This window comes from Lonchura striata, chromosome 8 (genome assembly GCF_050655825.1).
Source record: "Lonchura striata isolate lonStrDom1 chromosome 8, ASM5065582v1, whole genome shotgun sequence".
In the NCBI taxonomy this organism is placed as follows: domain Eukaryota; kingdom Metazoa; phylum Chordata; class Aves; order Passeriformes; family Estrildidae; genus Lonchura; species Lonchura striata.
Window position 1 is genome coordinate 10,127,198 of NC_140710.1, and position 26,821 is coordinate 10,154,018.

At 43.6% G+C, this 26,821-nt stretch overlaps 1 protein-coding gene across 10 annotated transcripts in view; it reads right to left on the reverse strand.

Moving 5' to 3' along the window:
- The window catches only part of RNF220 (ring finger protein 220), a 219,588-nt gene that overhangs the window by 6,052 nt on the left and 186,715 nt on the right, over positions 1 to 26,821 (reverse strand). For 9 of the 10 annotated variants that reach the window (XM_085586306.1, XM_085586304.1, XM_085586303.1 and 6 more), the window contains 6 exons: positions 24,895 to 24,991; positions 23,815 to 23,901; positions 22,455 to 22,510; positions 20,668 to 20,746; positions 5,711 to 5,819; positions 4,503 to 4,577 (listed from right to left, as the gene is read on the reverse strand). In XM_085586306.1, coding sequence (XP_085442432.1) covers positions 4,503 to 4,577; positions 5,711 to 5,819; positions 20,668 to 20,746; positions 22,455 to 22,510; positions 23,815 to 23,901; positions 24,895 to 24,991 — 503 coding nt within the window. Of the gene's footprint in view, positions 1 to 2,738; positions 3,262 to 4,502; positions 4,578 to 5,710; positions 5,820 to 20,667; positions 20,747 to 22,454; positions 22,511 to 23,814; positions 23,902 to 24,894; positions 24,992 to 26,821 lie in introns of those variants that run through there. The other variant, XM_085586301.1, reaches the window with a different exon arrangement.

The following is a 26,821-nucleotide window of genomic DNA, read 5'->3' on the forward strand; positions in this document are numbered from 1 at the left end:
CTCCTTTCTTAATTAAAATTTGGCAAGTGATTGATCCACAATACAGGCTAATCACTTGAGGTAGTAGTTTGAAAAATGCATTAACGAGAGCTGAGATGTTGAAAAGTCGTTAGGGCTTAGATGGTGCCAGGAAGGATTGGACTAGTTTGTCTTAAAGTTGACTCTTAAAAAAAATGGTACGATGTCTGCTATAAATTGGCTAAAGCTAGGAAACTCACAAGGAAGGATTTAGGCACTTCCTGCTGTCCCATGGGTCTAAAAATGAGCAATTTCCAAGCAGAATATGCTATCAGGAACAGAGAATAAAGAGACAAAGAAATAGTGGGCAAAGAAAGTAAAATCGAAGGAGAGATGACAGGAGGGACCCAAACCAAGAGCCAGCTTCTTGCCAGGAAAGGACCTGAATGCCAAGATCCAATTCTCAACCAAGGCATCAGCCTCCTCTCCCACCCACGCCTCCACACAAGTGTGGAACTTCTTTTCTGCAGATGCTAATTCCCAGAGAAACAGCTGTCCTCCGCTGCCATTGTGGGGTACCCTCCAGCTGTCAGGCAATGGGGTTAAACCACCAGGAGAACAACTTCTTTCACCAAGCCTCCTCAAAGGGTGGAGCTCACTCCCACAGGCTGCTGGAGGCCAGAACTGAAGAATGCTAATTAATAACCACAGAGATGAGAACATCATGAAGGTTCAAATGCAGCATCCACACAGCTGCTGACTCGGGAGGTCATATGTTGCTGAAGCACTGAGGAATCACCCAGAAGGGCTGCTCTGTATCTGTGCTGGTTTGTACAAAACCACTCTGGCCCACATGGCATACATGGTACTAGAGCCTAGAAAGAGTGGCAAGGCTAAGAACACAGTAATTACCAAAGATATAAATGTGTCAACTGCAGAGCACACGTATATATCGATGGATCCCCTGGAAGCATTTTGTGATGAAGAAGACTTTTTAGAAGTGATTTTTTCCTGCTCTTGTAGTTGTCATTTTCAAATAAGCCCAAGACAGGCAGGCACAAGCCTGAAGTTAGCAAATACATGTGGGAAATGCTGGATCTGGCTTGTACAGGTGATGGGGGGAACTCAGTAAACTACATTTGCTCAAATAAACCTGTCCTCTCTTTCAGCCCTTGCACCGACCAACAGCTCCATCACTGGCAAACAACAGCCTGACTTAGCTTCCAGTTCCATTTACTTTGTTAAGAAGGATACCAGGGATTGGGAAATCACACAACTACAGCTCAGAGAGACATCAAAAACTTGCCAACCCATTCTCTGGGCAAGATCACCTCAACCTGAATTACTGCTGACTGACACACATCAACCCTGTTCTCACAAACTTCAAGGATGGAGGCTCCAAACCTCCCCAGCAGATCACTACAGCAGGTGGCCAATCTCTTCTGCTAGAGAACTCTCCTCAGGAGAAGGAAAATACAAATCTATTATACACTGTTAGCTATAGAGTCTCAGTTAATGGGGAAGGATGGAGACTGGGCAGACTCTTACAGAGGGAGGTTCATCCCCTACCATCCTGTGACTCAGGCAGTCCAACAACCAGCTGAGGCTGGACACCCACCATGAGGACTGTCAACATTCAGGGAAAGGAACTCCACCTGCTGCTGCCCAGGCTAACTCCTGCAACACCATTTCCTCTCCTGTCTTTGAAGAACCTGCACATGTTTTCCAGGTTTCCAAAAGGGAACACAGGTAAATCATTCCATGATTTTGGTTCTCTTAAGGCATCTCCAGGGTCCCTTTCTGTAAACCCCAGCCTTTGCTTCAGAGATGGAGTCTCCTCTGGTCCCCAGAACTTGCAACCTGTTGATGCACTGAGCTCCAGTATAGTTATACCTAAGCTAGAGAATGCAGTAATCATTTGTAGAGTTAGTGATTAGAAGTCTCTTCCTGGCCCTTACCAACAGAACAGTTATAATTTGGAATTAAACATCAAGAGCCAAAAGTCCAAAAATTTTATTGTCATGAAGTCTAAGCATTTTAAGATCCACTCCTCATCAGTGCCCTAAACTATCAAGTCAGATACTCGGATACTATTGTATCCTAGAAAATGTTTAAACCGTAGGTCCATAGATACATATGAGCATCAACTTTCACCTTGTCTTCAATACCCTGCAGAGGTTTAGAAGTGCTCCCAGGCACTCTGAGCCTTCAGTTCCAGGGCTTTGCTTAGTACATGATCCTTGCTCTCTCAGGCACACTCACACTCAATATTAGACCTTGGCTGGGCATGTAGGCACAGACACAGAGGAGAAAGGGGACTTTTCACCAGCATGGATGACAGATCTCCAGATTGTTCAAAAGGGGCCGGAAGCCTGACACAACCCGCCTGCTCCAACTCCTGTTAACTTCAACAAATTGTTTATTGCACAACAGAAGAAAAATGCTGCCCCTCTCCCCCAGCCAAGTCTTTCCATGTGTGCTGCACACGCAGGCTCCCTCCTCCCAGCCCACTGGGGAGCCAGCTTTATACCCAGGGAAAGGTAACAGCAGCGATTATTACACACACTATCCCACAGCTCCTCGCTTGTTAAAAAAAACAAGAGTCTCTTTTGTGCCCGAAATAAAAGGAGATACCTTAATTAGAACAATGCAGGTTGGTAAGCATTAAACACTGAGCCCAGCTGCTGTATGCCATTAAATTCATAAAAAAGGAGGGGGGAAGGAGGGCAGTCTTAACGAGATTACACACATTGACTTTGATCAAGACACAAAAGCACCAAGGCGTTCCAGGGTTTTTATTGCTGTCTTCAGGCTACATTTTAATGGTTACATTAGAAACATGCGAACACAGGCTGGGAGATTTTTTTGAGATGGGAAAGGGAGTGCAAGCATGCCTTGTGAAAAGGCCTGGTTTAATAAATTGGGGGCTGCAGGGAGAGGCTAGGACTGGGGAACACATGAGTAGTCACTTATTAATTGCTTCCCCTATGCAAGTGCCAAGTCCTAACATGATGTCTTGCTGGACTACTCCCATCCCGCCTGCCTGGTCAGCAGAACAGCCATGTGCAGATCACACACAGCCAGCTTCATCACCATCTTTCTCACAGAGCTCTGGGGGGAGATGGCTTCCCCTCTGCAAGGGAAATGTTAATCCCCCAGCACCTGGAGCGACCTTCCTTGTTCCCATGAGAGGCTGTGACTGCTGAACATGACAAAAAGGGACCTGACTGAAGTTGAACTAAGTAGCTGATGAGCCTAGGAACAGCCTGAAATTGGTGGCACAGATTTAGAAGTGACTTGAGGCTGGTGGGAAGAGGAGAGGACAAAGACTTCAGAGTAAAGAAAATGAAGAGGAAATTAGTATTTTATCCTGTGCTTGTAGCACCACTGAAAGACAAGATTACTCCTCACTTAGCAAAGGTGGCAGAGCACATATTCATCCAGACACCTCACAGCAACATACCCACATATGTGTCTTTTATAAGATGCTGCTAAAATGTTTACAAAAGCTTGTATAACGTAAATAGTGACAGGGTGTAGCTGAAGAGCTATAAAATACAGCCCAAGGGATAGCCAAGTTATTGAGTTGCTATTAGTACTCAAGCCCACAGGCACTTCACCATCCTGGTAACTTTTCTTGGACAAGACTTTTAAAAGGCAGGATTTAAAGGAGCATGATCAGCTTAATAGTAATTCCAAGCACACAATGTGTTTTATAAAGTAGAGTAATGCCTTCCAGGAACAAGTTTTTAGGAGTGGCATTCCCTTACATTTTTTGCAACCCAACACTGTATCATCTTGCTAACAGGAGAACTAGAAAGCAAAACTGACTATTTTCCACTCCCTAGCCTGAACAAAATGAAAGCCTGAAAATCAGCTGCAGAGGGGATGTTAAATGCTGATTATAAAGCCCACAGTTTTAACACAGGAAAAGAAAACACTTTATTTAATAACACCTTAATTTTTACTTGCTGTCCTTTAACAAATGTATAAATTACTACTCTACTGGGTCACCTATTCAATGCTCAAGGTAGTTTCCAATCTTGTAAACAGAATGGCATATGTTTGAAAACCACACAGTGCTATTCAAAATAACCTAAAAACTATAGATTCGTATTATAAAAGCTCCCTTCCATATCCTCTCTTCTGAAGATGATTCCCTTTGCTTCAGGGGAATATTGTGTTTCTCAGAAGCTACCCATTCCATGAAATCTCAGTGGATTTGGCCTCCATTCTCACAGCTTTACCTCTCTGCATGGATGCCCCACAGGAAATTACTGAAAGGCAAGGTAGTCCCTAGTACAGAGCTCTTCCCACAGCAGCAGAGGAAAAAGCAAGGGGCAGGACAGAACTTGGGTCACAACAATTCAAATAAAACTCACTCATATCAAAGCTAGAATGGGGTGTTAAAACAGCCAGGCTTGGGAAATCGGCAAGCACAGCATTCAGACTAAAGCACCCTCCCCTGTGGCAGTCTAGAATACAGTATCTGAGAAGAGTGAAAAAAGGCTGTAAGTTAACAAGAAAGCAGACAAGAGCCTCACCAGAGTCCGCAGCCAGCATTCTTCACAGTGCACATGCCAGCACTGAATAGAAGTCAGGGGCATTGTGTAAGAGTCCTGAGGAAAAGAAGCAAACATATTATTTTCATAGCAGTGATCTAGTGATTCTTCACTCCCAACTCTATCACAATGCCTTTCTTTGTGGGTAACACCGTCTTGTATTTTGTTAAAAAAGTTGGTTGAAAGAACCAACTTGTGTAATAAATAAGTTGTATTTTTGTAATGTTTGTATAGAATTGGCAGAAAGTCTCATTCAATCCCTTCTCTTGGCTTCCCAGAACTCCTGTTGGAAGCCCATAATCCACTCAAGTGATGACCTGGCTCACCACAGTTATCGTAAAAGTATCTGAAGTTGCTCTGGCCACCTGCCATTATTCTCATCAGAAAGGTCACCAGACCACATGAAAACCAGTGACAGGGTAAGATCAACCCTTATCACACCTCAGCTCTGCAGGAACAGCATAACTACATCCCAGAATGCTGCTGCTATTTCAGCAGACATGCCTTCTCAAGTATCTATCTTCTATCATTGCTAACAAAGCTCTGGAAATCAGCAGCTAGCTGCTGTCCTTCCTATGGGATGAGTGACAAGGACTGTACTCCCACACCTCCAAGATGCGGGCTGGCTGCGAGAGAGAAGCCTGTGCATCAAGCTGAAGTTGCAGAGGGAGCTCTCCACCAAGCAGAATGTTCTGTCCTCATCAGAACACAAACCCAATAGGAGATACAGAGCCCTGCAGGCTTGGACCATCAGAGGGAGCTGCTGCCCTTCCTGAGGAAGGCCACAGCATCACCAGGGAGCACGCAGGACACTGGCAACTTTTAAATGCTCAGGCAACAGCCCTGATCCCAGATCAGAGAAGGTGAGCCTCTGATCACAGATTCTGCTCTCTCCTATGTACCCAAATTTGCACATCCAGGAAAAAGATTCTGGTACTTGGGAGTTTTCAACAGGAAGGCAGAAAGTCTTCTGAAGCTGGGCCTTTCTTGAGCCTGATATAGAGTGACAGCTACAAATACCAGTGAAACAACAATTCATACAGAAATCTGAGTTGTTAAGACCTTAATTTGGAAGGCTAATTGGTGATGAGTTCCCCCAGTCCGCCTGAAAAAGAAGAAAAGCTTCTCCTCTCCTCGGCAAAGATACCAAGACATTTCTGATTCATTACCACGAGTGGAGTGCTACTCACCATGCAAATGAGACATTTATAGCGGTCCCCACGGGAAAGCTGCCTTTCTAACTCACGGACACGAGCCTTTAACGCTTCAAATGTTGTCACTGCGGAGTCTTCTGTAATTCTGCAAAAGATGATGAAGAGTGCACACCACTGAGCACACAAGACTGTTAAGAGTTTGGGGGAAAAAGGATCCCACAACAGGTACTGCACAGGGAACACCATTGTATTTCAAACTAATACATCCAACCTGGGTTAAAAAAAGAACTCCCAAAAAGCCTAGCGTGAAGTCTTTAAAGTGTCTTTCTAAACACTTCCAAACACATCACTAAAGAACACAACCAGTACTAGGGTTGCCAGCTTCATACAGAGCAAGACACAGACATTTAAAGAACAGGGTTTTTTTTGTTTGTTTTCTGCCTTTTTTCTTGTCTCCCTTAAGAGACTACTTAAGACCACATGCGTGAGACAAAGTTCTGTATATTGCTTTAAAGGCACTGATATAACTTTTTGTGGGCAATAGGAGCTGTTCTTCCCCTTAGAGAATGGAGGCCTTTGCTGGCCATCAGCCTCGTGAAATGCAAAATCAGCTCATTACACAGGATCAACACAATGGCTTATATTAATGAAAGCCCCAGCTTTTTGATTCTAATACTGAGAGAACGGAGAAACCAAAAGCACTGGACACGGTGCCAACAGGGTGGCTATAAAGGCAGCTTTACAATCTCAGCTTTCCCATTTCCTAGGGTCATTTTTGATGGGCAGCATTATCTCTTTTGTCACAGAGGCACAGTGCTGAGGCCAGGCAAGTTTATTTTCATGGTTCTGCAAGGCTGGTGAAAAGAGCAACTTGCCAACCTAAAAGCAAGGGCAGACAGCAAATGAAATGCAGGGAGCATTATAGACAAGGATGTGTCACTCCAGCATGCTGCAAAATCTGATTTCTACACAGTGCAGGCATAGGGAGGGGCCCTCAAGTATTCCCCAGAAAAGATTTAGAGATTTGACATAAAGGCTCTCACTTTCTTGAATGAAAACAAAACAAACAATTTTCACATGTGTCAGTGCATTTCTGGCATCTCCAAGCAGACTCCAGCTCAGAAGAATATGAAGAGCATCTTGACACCAGAAGCTGCATCATCAATCACAAGATAACCCACAGTGTCACCTATGTGTTCTACCTTCTTAGAAGATGATTCATCAACAGGTGGCTAAAGCACAGTCTAGTGGAATTACTACAACCAGTAAAGTGAGCTGCAATCTCAGCACTCTTGCTGCAGGCAGGCACTCACTCCTTTGTTCATTAGTCATTTGTCGCTAACACGCAGGGAGGGACTTGGGGTATCTACCACAAGCTGATTCTGATGGCTTTTCCCAAGGCTTTGGTAACAGAACTAGTCAAAGAGATTTTGGGTGATTTTCCTAATTATGACACTTCAGAAGAAAGTGAAGCTGCTGGAATGTATATGGTTAACTACCAGTGTTACAAAGCTCCTTCAACTTCACTCCTGCCTTTGTATTGACGAGACATGCTCTGCATGAGCTAACTGAGATCTTCATCAGAAGGAGATTCATTGCAAGTGACAGCTGCCAGCAAATGGTAACAATTTTAAAACTGAAAAAAAGGTAAAGAAATACAAATGTCCCATGATAGCCTAGTGGGTGAGGACTGTCGGGGGACAGGGCCACTGTGGATTCAAGTCTTGGAATCCATAAATATTCTTTGGAGCAAGATGAAAGAGTTTCAGTAGGACACTGTCCTCCCTGCTGTGAAAACACCCACTTGTTCCTGCTTGTTGGTATAAATTATGACCATATCCCAGCTTGAGTTCTCACCCTCAAGAAAGAGTTGCTAGCATTTTCAAAGAAAGTCTAGAAAGGTGTTAGTTTTGTCCAAGGAAGAAACAGATTTATTTATTTATAGCTTAAAGATTATTATTGGCTGAGAAAATTGTTTCTCTTCCAGTCTGGCCCACCATTGAACTGATACTGGCTGAACACTGCAGTTGAATTTGATTTCATGGAGTCCATTTCTCCTTCCTGCATGCACAAGGGAACTGGAGGTGTAAAAGGCAGTGAGTGTGACTCCTGCCCAAAGCAGGTGGAAAGTAGAACCTCAACTCTTGCTAAATTCTCCTTTTACCATCTGTGGTAAGCTACCTGTCCTTCTCAGAGGAGTGGGCAACTCAGAAAGGCAAGGGAAAAGTTGGTTCCTTGGACAGATACAAATAAATGCCCATTCATCCCCAGTCCCAGCCCAGTAACAGTCAACACTTGAAAAGAAAAAAATTTGCCACTGCAACAACTAGAGAAGATAGAAAATGGTTTGTTTATAGAAATCTAAACAGCTGACCCCCATTGGCCAATTTCGGAAAGTCTCTGAGATAATTGCACCTGTCCAGTAATAAACGAATGAATCAGAAAAGGAGGCTGAATAGAGGTATAAGCAATAATGCTCAGAGGCTGCCTGATACAATGGCCAATCAATAGGAGGGCTGTAGATCAGGGTGCTAGTTAGCTGGAAAATTACCACACCGCTGCGTGCGTCACGCTGTAGGGATCCTGGACAATCAATGTGGGAGGTATTGATTTAGTTATTATCACTTCATACGCTCCAGACATTGTTAAATATACATTTATTAACAAGACTGGGGTGCATTGGTAAGAGAGGGAGCTTTAGCCACTGCGGTATCTCCCAGCACTGATCAAAGCTGAGCTATGACAGAATTTAAACTCCATGTTCTTCCTGCCAAGCAAGTTCACAGGACAAATCCTGACGCACAGCACAACGCTGAAGACAAAGATCCTACTTCACATGAGATATAGGAGTTTTGCACTTGAGATTTCAGGAAAACCTCTCGGAGCAGCAGCAACAAGGGATGTGGCAGCCAAGGGTCAACCCAAAGTGAGCGATAATTGCATGGTTGCTTCGGAAAGCTGGAGGAAATGAGGTCAAGGGAAATAGGGAGAACATTAGTAAATAAAGGAAACTGAAACTACCTCCAGGGATGGAATAAAGACGAGAGTCACTTCCCATGTGTCTGGCTCCCGTGGTGGCCAGCGCACTTGGGACACATGCCATTCCATTTAGTGTCATTTTACCGTCAACCTGCCTCTTGTATCCTAAAGATAAGCATCGCTTAGGAGCAACTCTTCCTGCAGCAGCAATCTTGGGAACTCCCTCAGGATTCCCTCCTGTGTGTGCACCTTGTGTGCGCTTGCCTGGACACAGCTGGGAGCAGCCTTGGGCACAATTTTTACAGGGTAACGCCAGGGTGGAGCGAGGGTCAGAAAGCCAAGTGCCATGGACAGGGGAAGGCTGTGTACAAGTTACCCTGCCAAGTGAGGCAGAGGGAATTACGGAGAAGGAATTGGCTCTCTGCTTTGCCTTGACCTCATGTTGGATGCAGGAGGACTCTTAACAATTTTGCGCCTCAGCGCTCTGATTTGACGTGTTTGGATAACGTCATTTATCAGCCTCCAGGGAGACCTGCTGAGCACAGCTGCTGCCAAGAGCTATACCTTGAGCCCCTGCGCTCATGCTTCTCCAGCAGGTGTGAGAAGACTCCCCAGTACCTGAACTGTCCTCCCTGGATGAGGACACACCAAGAGGGACCTCTATCCTGGAGCAGACTCGCTGTGACAATACCACACACCGGGGAGCCTGAGTGAGAATGTTTATACAAGAGCTAAAACAGGAAGGGAGTGCTCCTAGAGGAATAAGCTGGGTCCTGTACTTCTCCCTGGACTTTGTGGTTAAGTTTTCCACACCTTGGCAGTCACAGCTGAGGACGCTGGGTATCAGAAGCAAGTCTGCGAGACTGGGCAAACAGCATATGATAATTTCCAGTCTTTGTGCCCAATGCCTATTTTTCCACTACTCAGCATTTTCTCCTGAGCACTGAAAATAAGAACACTTTCTTTCTCTGAGAAAATCCTTGTTTTGTTTGGGTAAAAGGCCAGAAGAAGTGCACAGAAACACAACGGAAGAGGAAAAAGCACCTATCTGTAGCTCTGAGCAGCAATCACCTCCTGAGCAATCTCCTCTGGGAAATGGCCACCCCCCTCTTTTCTAAAAAACTTTAACCCAAACACACTGGTTATTTGTTAAACATTAGCATGCATGTGATCTTTGTTTCTCCAAATTAAATCGAGCAATTCGTACCCGCTGTCCCAGTGGGCAATCACAAGCAATTCCGTTAATTAAATTATCTCTGATTCTGCAGCTCTGGAATCTCTCAATTGACTAAGTCTGTGCTTTATCATCAACAAAATACTGGACCAAAAAGGAAACAAAAAAATGCTGATGTCAGTGTGATTGGCTTTGGTTAACCCTTCCCAGCTGGGTATTAAGGGCTGCTCAAGAAATTGCTGTGCAGGAGCAAGCCCAAGAACAGGAGCCTTGCACCACGGATACCAGTAGCAGCTGTTCACTTGTGTTTCCTTTCCACTGTACAGGAAAACACAAACACCACACTGTCCCTTGCATCCAGCATCCTGCCTATTTGAGAGCCAGAGAAAGATGCAAACTGTTACCTGCTGAAGATGCAAGAAAACACCTCAGAGAAGCCCCTGCAAATACCCTATCCACATCTTATCCAGATCTCATTTGATGCCTCCTGCTGCTGAGGAGTCTCCATAAAACATTCCCCTTTGGTTTATTTCAACTGGATATAAATTTTCCTTTCTTCATAAATGGCTACACTGTACACAGCATTCCATAAATTTTTACAATTCCACTGTTTGTATGTACCTTGTAAAAAACACTTAGCACTGATTAAATGCACCACCAATAAAATTTCATGGGCTACTTTTGACACTTGATATTTTGACCTTCTCTCTTCCTCATACATTTATTTTTGCTTTCCCATGCCTGTAAACACACTGTCAGAGAGGAAAATGTACAGTACCACTGACATACCTGAAAGTGATGTATTTATTTTTAAACAAAGCCTTTATCCTCCCTTGTCCAAGTGGAGAACCCAGCAAAACATACATGCCACCTCCCTGCTCCAAGGGCAGAGGTCATGTCACTAGCAGCTTACATATCATAAATATTAGAAACAGACTGGTCGATGCTTTGAAGGCAAAGTCAAGCTGAAGTAAGATTCCAGGAGCAGAGAAATTGCCCCAGGCCATTTCCAACCTCAGCTGTAGATGACAATTATCATAACCACTACTACACTGCAGGAGAGAAAGCCTGGTGCAGTCCTTGCTTTGTCGGGCACAAATCTTCAAGACTTGATAAAACGACCCCAACATCAGTGCACAATCATGCAATTGAAAGCCTTCTCTCATAGCCAATTTACATCTGGGTGAGAGGGCAACTCTTTCAGAGAAGAGACCCTGTTTTAATAGCCTGTAACATGCTGTGCACAGCTCTGTGACACCCAGGAGCAGAACGGCAGAGCACAGTGATGCTGTCTCAGCTCTCACTCATACATTGTCTTCAACGCAACTCCCTCACTACCTGAGTTTCAAACACTAACTATAAACACCCCTATGTTTTTTGGGATAAGAATTGCTTTCATTTTCAACCTGATGAAATAATCTGCTCCCACTTTCAATTTAGCAAGCATCACCTGCAGCAAGTATGAGAGGTAAAGATACAGGGAGTTTATTTGGCAGATGTGGGTGAGCAGCACTCAAGTCAGTGGAGATCCACAGACTGAAAGGACTTTTACACTTACTGGAGTGCAAGAACATAACATAAAGATGAAAAAGCCACTTTGCTACTAATAAACAAAACAAACTGGCACCTAAGTTTTTTAAAAAGAAAAGTGACAGGTGGCTTTAAAAGAAAACAGATACAGCTCAGGCATTTTCAGTATCTTAAGTCTCTGGAAGAAGCCCAGCATCAGGCACTGGTGGCAGATTGACTGTGAATCAACCCACAACATGTGGGCTACCAGACTGGCACAACGTATTGAGATTTTATTTCACTAGATGAGCTGGTTACAGCAGAAGGGGTTTGCATGCCTTGATGTAGAAAACTGCCCAGCAAAGCTGTTTACAGAAAAGCCATGTCAAATCACACCAAGGGAAGTTTAGACCCTCTAAAGGTCTCCAAGACTGCCAATGCTAAAAGCAAATCTCCTGGCAAGACATCAAGGTTTTAGGAGTTGGCTTCCCTTTTATTTAGCTAAAAATCTCATTTATTGGGTTTATTTGTTTTTAGACTAACCTCCTTTAAAAAGGCTGACTTATAATCCTGTAAAACATTGTCACATGTATTGAGGAAATTGGCAAGGATGCTAATTTATTGTCCTCTAGGAAAAAAAAGCCCTCTTTCCTTGATTAATGTATGTTTTTGTATTGTAAGATATTAAAGAATGTTGCTTCACCTGTGATTATAGAGAATAGTTTACTCTGGCAAAGTGCCCTGGCTTCTGGTTGCCAAGTTATGAATAATGCAATGTTCCCCATTCTAATTTCCGTGTTCTAAGTTGTGAATTTGGAGCAGGGTGCATGCAAGGGCACACACACACACGACTCCGAGGTGCTCTCAGTCACGGGTGCCTCTATTTTATACTTGCTTGCACAACTTGTTAATACTGGCATTTGCTTGCCAAATTCAGAGTTTGCTTCTGACTAATTTCATCTTGATGCAAACCAAAAATGTTGTCTCTTTTTTTCCCTATAGAGGAATTATTTCTCTTACACTTGCATGCACTGTCGCAATACCACTGAGGGGAGCTTACCACTGCAAGAAGGCATTTTAAGCTGCATTTAGTAGGGACTTGGGTACAGATTCCCCATAGAATTTAATGACAGAAGAATTAATTTTGCTTTCACATCTCCCCCGCCTCCATAACACAGAACCCAACAATGTCTTTACAGAAGCGGGAAGTAAATTCAGGCGCTGGCTCTTTCTCTTCCTTTTTTTTGGCCCATGTTTTGCTGGGACACATGTGCCCAGCCCCAATCAAAACACAGACAGATGGCACCGCTGATCATTCAGAATAGAAGGAGCCTCGGAGTCAGCATGTTTAGATGCATTTGTAGGGCTATGCAGTATACACTGGCCACTGGGACTGATTTAAAAAGGCAGCGAGTGAAAGTCTGAGCTTGCGCCAAAATTTTAAATGTGCCATTTGAGCAATTATGGTTCGACATGAAAGCTGGGAGAAAGAATGCATAGGTCATTCTGATTAGATTTAGAGACTGTGTTCCCTGTTCCAAAGAGAAAATAAATGCAATCCCATTGCTTTACTGGAGCGGCTTTGGTGATAAAGAAAAAGGCCGTGCTGTGGAAAAGTGGTTTGCTACAGCAAGGTTTTGTAGAGGCAGCACAGGCTGAATCAGAAAATGATTCTCTAAACGATGTTCCTAAACAGAAATAATTACTCATCTAATGTGTTAATATATCAATTTACTTTTCAAACATATCCTTCATCCTGGAGACCCCAAATGTATTTCTAACAGATCTGTGAAGGTGCATTGTGGTCTGTATCTTAACACAAACCAGGGCCACAAAAGACAGGAGGTGGAAATGGAAAATGCAGCTCCTCTCCTTGCTGAGGCACACAGGCTGAAGGTTCCAGCCTACGGACACTTGCCTCCATCCACAAGTAAACATGTTTGGATTATGACCAAGCTCCATGCATAGCTAGGCAGCTTTATTTTTCTACTGGAAGACTTATGGCAGCTGTAACTTGTCACCTTACTGTGGCCTGGAGCTGGTCTGGGATTATTGGTAGCTTTGGTTGGACGATCAGGGCACAAAATTATAAAATATCCACGAAATGAAAGAGCACTCGCAAATTCCTAGGGCTGAATGTTGCTCAGAAGGTTGGACGTGCAGCTGAGTCTTGCAGCCAGCCTCTGTGAGCAATTAAATAAATGTCTTCTACTCCCATGGCCCCCATCCAAATGCCTGAAATAAACAGGAAATATCTATGCTACTACAGCAGCACTTAGATTCATCTACAGCCTTTTAAGGGCTTTACTGTGCAGGTGATATGCTTTCCAGAACCTCCATTCATGACTGCTGATTGGAGGCACACAAGGGCAGTGCGATAACACATCCTCCAGACAGCTTCCTACAACTGCTGCCGCTGCCCGAGAACTTTTACACTGTTGCTGTTTCCTTTACAGGGAAAGAAAGGATCAGAATTAGCATCATTTAAGGTAATCGTGGCTTCAAAAAGAAACACAAGGCTATTAAAGGAGGCCAGGGCACATTAGTATCATATAACCAATTGTGGTCCTAGAGCTAGAAAAGGAAACCAGCAGCACAGTGGAAGGACAGGTCATGAGCTGGCTATCTGAGGGAAAAGCAGGAATACTTATGCAACTGTGTGGGAAACAACTGCTTTTTGAAGACAAAATCAGCATAAATGAAGAAACAATATAATGGAGAAATAGGATGAAGTGCCTGTAGCAGTGGGGTGTAAGGTTAGGAAAAGCATTGACACTGAAGTGAGGACAAAAAATCAACATGGATATTAAACTACTTTAATTATACTACTTGTTATTACTTTGCTTCTGTTAAGGCAGTGTCAAGTTCTGTGTTATAGAGGTGAAGGAGATAGGGAAACACAATGAATTCTTCTGTCATTAAATTCCTTAGGAAATCTTTACCAAGCTCCAACTAAATGTGACTTAACACTCCTGCTTGCAGCAGTAAGCACCCTTCAGTGGTCCTGCAACTGCATTTAAGTTTAAGAGAAATAATTACCCACTCTACAGTTGTCCCAGACATGGTTTAATGAGAGCTAACAAAACTGGTCCTTTTTAAAGTACTATTTTGTATTTATTTATACTTACTAACTGTAGCCTAAGAAATGCATAAACTACCAAGAGCTGTAATTACAACCATCCTGTTGTCATACAGCAGCTGGCACAGCACAAACACTTACTGGATCCTGCCACAACAGTTAGTGAGTGCCAAGGAAAGCAGGAGCCCTGTTACCATCAGCAAACAGTCAGCTTCTGCAGCCAGGGTTGCCCTTCAGCAGATGCAGGAGAAAGACAGCAAACTAACAGAGGATGGGGCACAACATGATCCCTTTTCTGCTCTTCAAAGGAACATTTTCATCCAAACAGGGAGTGCAGCCTACATAAAGGTAATTGTTACTTTTCTCTTGAGAGCATCTGGGCACCTCACAAACATTTCCTAAAAAAATAGTATCACTCCCTCCCTCTTAATTCTTGCAGCATAGCTAAGGGATGTGAATAAACAATCACATCCTCAAAGTATTTTCAAAAGGAACATGGCAAGATCCACAATGCTCCATCAGAGACAATGTTAAACACAACAGGCTAATTTTAGGGACGAGTCCTCTCTCTGACAAGCTGTTCACACATCTAAGGGCAGAATTCATCTGCTAGAAGGCAGCTGTTTGTGTTTTATAAGCTAAAGTTTCTCTTACCTATGGAATAACTCCAATATTTCACAGGGAATCATCATCCATCTAACTGAAGTACCCTCTAACAGACCATCAGCCTCATATCCCCTTTGAAATAGCACAGCTGAGCACTTGCTGGGCCACGATTTATTTTTTACCTTCTAAGACATCTTGGTAACTCTATAGCTCAATAGTGACAGTCGAATTTCACACTGCGATAGCCCCCCATCGATTTTTCATTCCCAGGAAGCAACTCTACAAATTAAAGTTAACAGCATTTCTGAAACTACAAAAAGAAAAAAAGAAAAGGGGCAGGCAAAGAGACATAAATTGCAAGATGCCTAAACCACACCCCCAATGTAGAAATAAAATTCCATCCTGGGTTTTTCACCAGTTATGGGATAGGGATGCAGAACCTACTGCCCCTGAAGCCAGCAGATCCCTTGGGTTTGCAGATCCTTCAGCTTTAAAACATCACAAGTTCAACAGAAATAAGAGTCCCTTCCTATATGAAGATGTCAAAATCTATAGAAAATTGCCTCGAGGCACGAAATTAGACCAAACCTCTGGACAACACTGCACTAAACAGAGACATCACCTACCCCCAGTTCTGGGCTTCTACAGTCACAGCCTGCCTCACTGAGCTTTGTTAATCACTGGCCAGTGAAAAACAGGACACTGATACAATTTCAGTTTGCACAGTGGTTATAATGTTTAAGACCATTACTGGCACATGCAACTTCTCTCCAACAGTTCAAAGAGGGAGCAGGATAATGTAATACAGCCAAGCACTCTGCTTTATGAAGTGAGGCTTTGGCATTACTTCTTCCTCTGGGATGTGACAGTGGAGAGCAATGAAGCATCTTTCTCCATACCCTTTCAACACTGGACACCAGTATACAGTACAAACACAGTATTACATACTACTCAATTACTGAAAAGGAGTAAAAACTAATAAAGATAAAAATCTGGACACAAGCAGCACAGCCCAGCAGTTCTTTCTCAGCCTTTGACAATCCCACATTTCAGTTCAGTGTCCTGAATCCTCTCCTAAATTCACATGTGCTGTTCTAGTACTGAACCCACCAGCAGCATCATGCTCTTGGCTCAGCAGAGCACAAAGTGTTAGTTCATTTATGACTCAAGTTAATTTTTAAATTCTGTCTTTACTATGTGATGTTCTCATTTCCCATCAAAGCCTATTAATGGTGTGACACTGTGGAGAAGGGCTGGGTAGTGCTTATCCTATGGTGTGAATTCTCAACAGCTTCTGTTTTCCTCCAACATACCAGCTTCAGCTGGTATGAAAGGGCTCCTTCCCTTTCAGGCCTCTGCTAATCCTCTGGCTTCACACTCTGCTTCTGCCTGGACAGGTCTGCCTGGGAGCAGAGCCTCCCCAACAGACACCGCTACTGACTGCTCTCACACGCCTGTCTCTTTGCACAGGGACCCCCAGTCCAAACTCTGTTTAATTTTAACCAATGCTCCTCCTTGTGCTGCTGCGTTAGAGCCCCTCCAGAGCCAAAATTTCAAAACAGCTGGACTGGTAAGTGGCGAAGTGGGGGGGAAGGGGAAGAAAGAAGAGACAGGAAAAATAAAACAAATACAATTGTTTTTTGTCTCTAAAACCCTCTTTTTAACCCAACAAGCACCTCATCCAATGAAGCATGATAAGCATGAAGTGTTATATAAAGAAGATAATTATAAAGGGATTTAATGCTTGGCAGGCTTGTATTACAAGGTTCAGAGCAGAGGTAGCATACTCACTTAAACAGCCTTGTGTCCGGGTTTGCTATTATGCGGGCAGTGTGGCTGGGGCCAAGTGGAATCAGAAACAAGATTTGTTTTAAAAAAAAAAAAAAAAAAAAAAAAAAAAAAAAAAAAAAAAAAAAGCACACAGCCCCCTTCCCAGCGAGGATGGCAGTTTCAGTCCCACCTCCTTCCACTTCTGTCCCATCCCTGATTAATGATGTTGTCTGCCTGATTTATGACCCACCCCAACAGATTAGAGTTTCCCTCTTCAACCTCCCCCCCTTTCACCCCTCCCAGAAGGCACAGCCACACTCCGTTGGAAATATTAGAGAATTATTAAATAAACATTCATACGTCATGTCTCTTCCCATACTGAGCTCATCGTAGTCAATGCTCAGCGGCCGGGCCCTGTTTGCTTTGGGGCTGACACCAAACAGCTGGAGTGATTCATGGAGAGGCTGGCTACAATGCTCTGTGCCATACATCATGCTCGCAGCGCTCCCTGCCCCGGCGGAGATAAACTGATCAACCACAACGGGCTGGAATGAATTTATGACAACACAAAATTGAGGAAAACAAATGGGAGGTGACCCAGTGGGCCACTAACCCAGACTCTCTCGCTGGCCTGCAATCTAGTCTTGTAGCAGAAAGCAAAATTGAACATTGGCACTCTGAATGAAGATGCTGGCTTTTAACCCCGGGGAACCTCGGTTTCAAAATGGCACCAGACCCTCACAAGGCAGGGAGAAAGACTTTTTGTGGGAAAGGTGCTTTTTGCAGCTCTCCGTGAACAGCACTTCTGCTGAGAGTCCAACATCAGCAGAGACCATCAGGGAGGGTGCCTGTGCAGTGAGGGACCAGCTGCTCTCTGAGCAAAGCTGCATCTCAAGCTGAAGTAAAGGAGCATTGCACCACCTGAGCTTTGCCTTGGCAATGGCTGGGGTGCTCAGCAGACAGGCAGGGCTCAGACAGTGTGATGCTCCTTCATGGCTCCCCAAGAGCCTTCAGCACCCCAGTGTCTCATCCAGACACCTCACATTACAAGATTAAAAAAGCTAAGCACTAAGACATCTCACAGGATTAGGAAGGAGGCCTGGGACCAGCACCATGTCTCCCACTACCCCTGGCTGCCACCTCAAGTTCAACACTATGCAAAATGAGTTGTCCAAGCTTGTCCAAGCTACTGATGATCTGGCACAGCACAAGGAGCAGAGCAAAAAACATAGACTTACCCCAAACCCCATCTAGCTGTTCTACATGCAAGAGACTCCCACAAAACCACGTTTTTACATTAATTTAAACCTGCTCAAGTGAAGAAATTCAGCTGCGTGCCAAAAGGAGAACTGCTCAGTGTACTGTATGAATGGATTAAAAACCAAACAACACTATACTACTCTCTTTGACTGGACTTATTTTTGGAAGAGGGGAGGAAGGAGTATTATTCTTCTGAGAGAAGGATCAATAGGCAGATCACTGCTAACTCTATTAGGCCCTGCTCTAAACAGAGAGCACAGCTGACACAGGTGCTAAGCCATGTGCTTCTGGACAATTTAAAAAATGCTAATCAGATGCTACACAAGGTTTAACATGCCAATCAATTATGTTCAGATTTAAAGGCAAAAACTGAAGTTACAAACAATGAAGTAAAGTGATGCTGCCAAAAACTTCCTGTAAGCACCACCCAAAACAAGAAAAATGAAACCAATTTAGCTCCAGATTAAGAAACAGGAACTAGAGATGAATCAATTTAGCCTGTTGGGCTAGGTCACCATATATCATGGCTCAGCAGTGGAGTGGGAAGCAGCCAGACAGTGAGAAACCCTTCCCCCTCCTTTTCTGTAGGCTTCTAGCTCTGATCCCTGTTATCAATTAATTTAACAGAACCCCTCTACACAGACAAGCACACAGAGCATTCAGACTCCTTAAATGGCAGGACAGAAACTATTTATCACACATGAATCTCAAAGGAAAGCAGAGAGAGAGAGAAAAAAAAAGGCAGCTAGGAATTCTCCACCTGAAACACTGTCTTGTTTTCTGAACCTCGGTGAAATAAACTACCTTAAACAAAAAGGTCCCTCTGCTACTTTCAAAAATTAAAATAATTGAAAGACTGAAGAAGACATTTAAAGAATTTCCTGTAATTTCTTTTGGGTTTTACTGACTTTTAGCAGAACTGAAGCTTTAGTAGGCAAGGTTACTGCAGAGCAAGGTGTGTGTGCATAGACACACACATGCTTGCTCTCTGCACGTCACAGCAGCGTTAGAGTGAGAGTTGTTTGGAAAGGATTCTGGGACCCTTCAAAAGGTGCTAGCTAAAGCCTCTTTGATCAGATTATTAAAGCTATGTCAATTTTATCACTTGAGCTCAAGTGTTCTGGAAAATGTCAAATCCTTTCAGCTCCTACAGTTTAAAGATTTTCAATAGGAGTGGATCTGGGAGGATGGAGGGCTGCTGCACTGACAGGCAGGAGGCCCAAAGGGAAGGCAAGCAGCAGCTGAGACAGTGGCTGACAGATTAGGGCAGAAGAGATGAGTCCTTGCCACCAAGACAGCATGCTATGGTTGGCTCACTCTAAGGACAAGGCTGGTTCTGCATTGACCTGCAGACTCCCAGACTCAGTGGTCCTTGGTCAAAGTCTGCTGACTGAGAAGCACTGAATGACAGACAGCCAACATTTGGGACACACTGACAAAAAGGGCTTGTAGAAAGGAAAGTGCCAACACAGCAAAGCAGTGTTAAAATTCCCTCTACAGCAGGGAGTTTCCCCAGTTAACTCTTGATTGTGAACATATACTCTGCCAGGCTGCCTGAACTGTCAGAGACCCAAAAATGTGCCAGGGATGCAATCTCTCATGTCAGGACCAGGGGCAGAAGGAGAATGAACTACATTAGAAAAATGAAAACTTTCTGTAAAGTCAGCTTAATGCTACACCACTACATTTTGCCCCATGCCAAACTATCCATTGATGTCACCACAAAATATTTAAAACCCACATTACATCATTGCTTCCATCTCATTCAAGTTGTTTGGTCTCTCACTTGATCTTGGAGCAATGTTTTCTATTAAGCAATAATCAACTCCAAACACTGTCCCATCCCAGCTAATGCAGTCCATGGCAGCAGAGTTTTAGGCTTGGACCATCAAATCTGCCCAAGCAGTAAGTTACTCCAGCAGCATGTAGAATAAGGTTCAGAACAGAGGTTGTTACTCAAATGAACAGTGCAGATAAACCCATTTATTTCTATTTCAGACTAGACAGCAGCACATTCAGTGAGCAGAAAGGGACAAGAAAGGAGATGCCCACCAGTCCCTCCACTACTGTATATTCAAACACCGGGACTGAAACTTCTGAACCACTGAAAGGGCTACAGGTAAAAAACTCAGAAACTGAGACATTATTTCTGTTAGGAACCATGCAAAGGCTCAATATAGATCTTAAGGAAAAAGAAATCCCCTCTATGAAACTTCTTCCAAGTACCAAGTAACAGTGCTGCTAGGGAGAGATTCTCTTTTGTAGAGAGATGAAAGATGGAAGATAGAAAAAGCCAGCATGGATATATCTATTTACATAATTTAAAATACGGCAATTTGCAGTGGAGAAGCCCTTCAGAAGCTGTGCCCAATTCCATGTCACTGGGTACCTGCCCTCATAGATACCTGGTAGAGATACCTCCCCATAAGCCCTCTGTTAACACAGCAATAGTGAGTGCTCCAAGTTCAGGTTTTGTATTGCATCATAGCATCCCTTCTCAGTGGTAACAGCTTCAAATATGCCTACCTTCAGACTACCACTGCTGCTGGGAGCACAAGATGGGACACTATGGTTCTCTAAAACAAGAAAAAGGGAAGCTACCCACTTCACACTCACTTTTCAATGTCACTGTTCTTACAGGTCTTCTGCATGGTCTCCTGTTTACTGCTTTCACCATTACTCGTTGAAGGCATTTCTGTGGAGGGAAGAACAGAAAAATTAGTAATAAAACATTAAATCATTGCAGTGAAATAATTTGACATTTTCAGAGGACCCCAATGAGTCACTTTCATGCCAACTCTTGGTAAGAGATAGAGAAGTGACTGATGCTAAGTGTCCCTGTCTGGCGGGGGGCAGGGGGTGTGGGATCTCTGGACAATGTATTTCTATGATTCAGGGCTCAAAATACAACCCTTGCTCTGTCCCCACTTCGTAGTGATTTGACCCCCACTGATATACCTATTGTTTAAGCCAGGATTTAATTCAGAAGGGTTGATGCAGATGCCACATGAAAGTGCTCTTCTAGAAAGGTGGATTCAAAGCAAATCCACCCAGCCCAGACCCTGCTCTTAGCCTCTCCCATTTGCTGAGACCTCACAGACATAAGCAGAAAAATATATGCCAGGAAACTAGAATGACAGAACAGTCTGCTCATCATGGCTGTTCCCAGCACAGGAGAGAGCATGAAACACCAGGTGGAGATGAGAAGATGAACCAGCCCCAGGGCTGTAGGTTTATCTCTGTGGATTCAGGTAAAAGGTATGAAGAAAACAGCTCATAGCAAATATCATCAGGGCTGCCTCCTCATCACCTCCATGGCTGTAGCTACTGAAGCTGATAATACCTATAAGCAAGCACTCCTACATCTCAGAAAGTAAATGTGATTGCCTATCCCACAAAAGGAAATGCCTGCGATAGATATCCTATGTTCTCCATTTAACCATCATGCCCTTGGCAAAACTGGTTCTGCTCCCTTCCCCCACTCCCACTGGCAAGTAGTTATATCTTGTAGGTGCTTTCAAGGCTGGGAATCAAATGCCCAAAGCATGACAGGAACAGAACAGGGAACAAAATCATTGGGACATGTCTCTTCAGGTCGCTGAGCTTCAGTTTCCTTCCTAAGGGAGCTGGAGCAGCACTGCCCAGCTCTGGAAATGGATTTGGCATCTACATCTGGAAAGCGCCAGGTTTTATTATTCTCATATTTCCACTAGGTTGCTGCTTACATTTACAGTGCTGCTGGCAGTGAATAAAAACCCTCAGCAGTCGAATGGGTTTAACACTTCCCCCTTCCTTCTCAATCTGATGAGCTTTCCAGTATGCAAAGGTATTCACATTAACTCATTTGCTCTGTAGTCTCAACTACAGGTCATGAAATAGGACAGATCCTAGAGCTTCCACTCCAAAGGTGAAGGCTTCAGAGCAATAGGCTTTTCTTGCCATATAAAGGCCAACAAAGACAAGATCTACCAAAATATACAAGTCTTTAGCACAGCCTCTCAAAGAAGGAAAGATAAAGTAGTTGGAAAAAACCCAATAATAAATGCACCTGTGTAGTTTAAACACCCATCAGGTGAACACCACCATCACATTGTCAGGCTCTGCTGGCTCCCTCTGTAATACAGCAGTTTGCCTTTCAGTGACATGATATCAAGTCAATCCAAACCCTATCTCTCATCGCCATACCACTTAAAGTGGCATTTTTGGGGAACTTCCCTAGCTGCCATTATTGACAATTAATTGTGCGGTAAAGTTCCAAAAAGATAGTGTGGTTTTATGTATCTGATGACATTCTGCAAGAGTATTATAACTACCTCTCCTAAGTACTAGCAAGCAGAAGACATGCATTATCTATCTGCCCTCCTGCATTATATAAATTAACCATTTACAATTTCAACACTCACCGTCACTGGCCCATTTAGAAAACTCCGGTGTTATTCGAGTACTTGGTGTGCCACCACTAAAAGAGAAAAGGACAATATGCTAAAGGTTGAATACAAAAAATTTTTCTGCTTAGGAAAAACTATCCCTTTCACCAACCACTCCTCTCTTAATACTTCTATCCATCAGTACAAGTTTCAAAATATGAGCAGATGGCCAGCCAAAAAACATGCTCATGTTTCATGGCATCAATGACACTACTACATTTCTACAGAAACTCAACAGAATTTCAAAGTGCTTTTAAAAGCAAAATCACCTCTTGTGTTGTAGAGATGGGCAAACAAGTCCAGGAAATGTCCATGGAAGGACCTTGTCCAAACAGCAAAACAATGGGTTAAGTGCAAACCTCACAAAGGGACTGGATCTCTTGGCCTCAGGCCCTCAATTCTCTCACCAAGCAGTAGGTGTCTGTAGCCACTGATAACCAAGTATCCTCCTGGTACAATACCAGAGTCCTAGCTGTGAAAGAGCTTCAGCATCTTTGAAGCCCTGCTTTTGGACTAGCATGGTTAGCAAAGTATTGACTGGACCAATGGTTTGGATCCAGTGTGGCAAATGCCACTTTTCTATGGAGTGAAACCTAATTTTGAACTAGTGTTTGCGACAGGCTAAGCAGTAAGAAAATTTCATTTCACTGCTCTATCAATCACTTCAACCTTGACCCCAAAGGATCACTCACTGAAAGAGATAGAGGGGTAATTTAAGTCCTGTTTTATGCAGGGCAGGGGGCTTAGAAAGCAATCCTAGCTCCCTGTCATTTTATCTGCCTGCAATGCTTCCCTGAGTGCCCTGAATGCTGGCTACCTACACTCTCCACATACATATGTGGGCAGAGCACACATCCTGCCCCAACCCAGAGCTGAATACAGAAGAATCAGTATCCATGCCCCCACAACATGTAATTGGATGCAATGAAGTCACACATGGGATGCCAGACTCCTACTGTGCCAACCAAGATTCCAACGGCATCACACTGTACTGCTAAGAGGCCACATTTTATCACGAAGCAAGATGATTCATAAGGCCTTAGACCAGCACAGTTTCCTCATTTCCAGAATTTATCCTCTGTCCAGCACTGCTCAGGGCAAAGGTGGCACTGGCAGGGCAGTGGGGTGGCTCAGAGAGGGTGAGTAGAGTACAGTAAAGCCTGTAGGGAGGCTTTACTGAGGCTACACAGGTACAAACACAGACCCACCTGTGGGACTATGCTTCTTTCTAAGTTTCTTGTTATAACCCTTGTACTCAAGTGAACAGGGTATTTTCCACAAATGGAGACTCCCCAAAAGTAATGGACACAATAATTTAGAAAGGCATGATACTTACTTTAGAACAGCACCTCGGAGCGCTTCCCTTTCTTTGGCTTCACCTGGCTCTTCTCCAGTGCAAGGGATAATGTCTGCCTCTGTGTACCTAAGCACAAAGGGTTAAGGAACATACAGCCCTGCTGCAGACAGTGGAAAGGCTTTTGAGATGGTTGGGATACTGTCTGGGATACAAACCAAATTCTGGTAACACCTTCAAAAAATAGAGGGGGTGGTATCCATGAAGGGGCCTGCTTTTAAATTCTGGATTAAAGTTTTGTTTTAGATGGAGAGAAACAGAAATCTTTTGATAGTAACAGGATTCCACAGCTTCCTGGAAAGGGAAAACCAGTTTCTGAACCCGTGTAAACCTAACCTGCACAATTTCACAAATTCTGTTTGAAGTACAGAGTTCTTTTACCAGTGGAGGGTTAAAGCTTCAATTCTAAAGGCTGGTACAGATTTCAAAAAAACCTAATTCTATAACTGTACATTGCCCCTCATCACAGCTAAGGCAATGTCTGTCTAATGCCATTGCAGGAATTCTTCCTTGATGCCTATTACAACTGCTGTGCAGCAGAAGTCTGCTCACAGCTCTCCCAGGGCTGTGCCCAAAGAGCCTGCTCCCAGATGGAGAAGTTCCCAAAAATTGCCTTTAATGATAGTTCTGCCCATGAATTATCTAATGAAAGGGGAAAAAAAAAATCAAACCCCACAGAAGGAAGGTGAATAGTGCTTACTGCACAAACCCCTTGAAAACAAAAGGGTGTCTTGTGGAAAATAAAACTCAATTCCTCCCTGTGAAGCAGGAAAAGCTATCCATATAGAACAAACTGGACAGAGGCAACAGATTGTTTACGAAACAGAATAGAGAAACTGTGACTGATCCCTTGCAATGTCTCCTATAGACTTCAACCAGGTCCGAAGTAGTGCTGTATCAACAGTAGGATCTCCAAGGGAATAATGGGGAACCTCCTAGCTCAAATAACATGGTAATTGGAGAAGTTTGTGTCACTTCCAGCTGGACAAAGATTATGCACCATTTCCTAGGGCAGATGCACCTCTGGGTCCCCTCTCAGTAAGAGCCTTTCAAAAACGATACTGTGGTTTCCCGTATTCGAGTGTGTCGTCTCCATCCACATCCAGGTCAGCGTCGCTGTCGGGATTCTCCTTCCCACTGCACATGATAAACCCAGAGCCTGAAAGAAAATAAACATATGGATGAGCATTTGAATTGGAAAAGAAGATCTCCGAAGAAAGTTGCTACAGCACCAGTTTGCAGGCTGTCCTTTACTTTAAACAACCTCATAAAAGGTGCCCTCTCCAAAGACAGTACAAGAACACTCACAGAAATGCTCTAACTTCTTAGATTTTATGCTCTAAGTGCCCCCAACATTGAAAATGGAATATTCTCGACTTCTAGCTCTCCACATGAATTATTTTAGAATTGAAGTCAATGTAAGGGTCTCTCTCAAAGGCAGAAAAAGCAATGAAGCTGAATAGGGGGGACTTATTTTTCACAGAAGTAGTTAATGCAAAATTCACACTACTAGCAGGTAAGAGAAGATCACAAGGATGTTCTGAATTACTTCTTAATTCAGATGCAGACGGCAGGCAGAGGCTAAAATACAATTAGAAACAGCTTTTCAACTTTAAAATACATTTAGTCATGGCTTAGATTTTTAAAATTTAAAACAATGAAGAACAGTAAACCTGCTTCTACAAAAGCGGGGAAAAATCAGACTTCTGTCATGAACAGCTCCTTATAAGCACTTACAAGATCAAATTGCAATGCAACTCATCAAGAATTCTGCTCTTCTAGCACAGGGAGGTCAGGCATGCATCCAGCCCCAATTCCAGCAGGAAGTCACCACTTAAGAGTTCCACCTGAGGCTGACAGTGCAACAATTCCCACTTTGTAACAATTTCTACATTTACTTTGGTCCCAAGTGTTTTGTAAACTGTAACCAGGCTTCTTTTAGCTGAATCTGCACAAACACCTACAAAGATGAATCTTCACATGGTATTTTCTGTCTAGGGTTTATTAATAGAAGGGAAACTACAGAAGGCGTATTTACCCTTTATGAGAGCGAACACTGAATACACTCCATCCTGTAAGACTGGATATTGAGCAAAAACCTCCTGAACTCTAGGGTGTTGGCTGCAAGGTCCCCATTTGTGTCCAATTTTGCAGCAGATCTAAGCTGTTTGGGTACATCAACTGTGCAGATAGAAACGTACTCACTGCAGCTGCCTCCAGTATGTTCCTTCACTTAACACCCCTGTCCAGACAGCAGAGCTGGACACCTGGCTCAGAGCTGGAGCCTGAAGGACCTGGCACATCCAGAGGGCTGGTGACCTAAGTGTGGTAGACCAGGAAACACATCCCAACTGCAAAGATTTAAAGAGTAAGGTAGATATTGCCTTGGCCTTGCACCAATGCCCCAAAAAGGCTACGTTCCTGTACTGCCATTATGGCTCTATAATAATTTTAGCCTGTATTGTGCATTTAGAAGCACTGAATATTATATGCATGTCTGAAGAATGAGGATATTCCAAAGCTTTAGGAGAGCCTTTTCAGGCCTTCAGATGTCTGAGTCTGTTCATCCCACTGCGTTCTCATCAGCACACTTAACATGAGCCCAGAAGAGTGACCCATCTTTCTAACGGTCTGCATCTGTGCAGACAGCAAGGCAAAGCAAAGGTCTTATTTCCAAGGATACCATGCAGACATAGTTCTTTACTGTTGCCCTCTAGGAACGGATGCTCTCACTGATTCATTAAACCCCCAATAAAATTTGTTTATATGGATTTGATATTTCTCTTCCCTGAATATCAAGAAGGTCCTTAACGAGTGACACCTGTAGCATGACAATGATTTTAAGACTAACCTTTCCCTAGAAGCATAAACTACCTTTTACTTCAAAGTAATTCCCAGCCTTAATTTTTAGCAGAGGTAACACAATTAGCACCAACAATGCAGCACCCATGTCTGTGCCAAGTACTGTGGGAGCCCCATGGTGTCACTG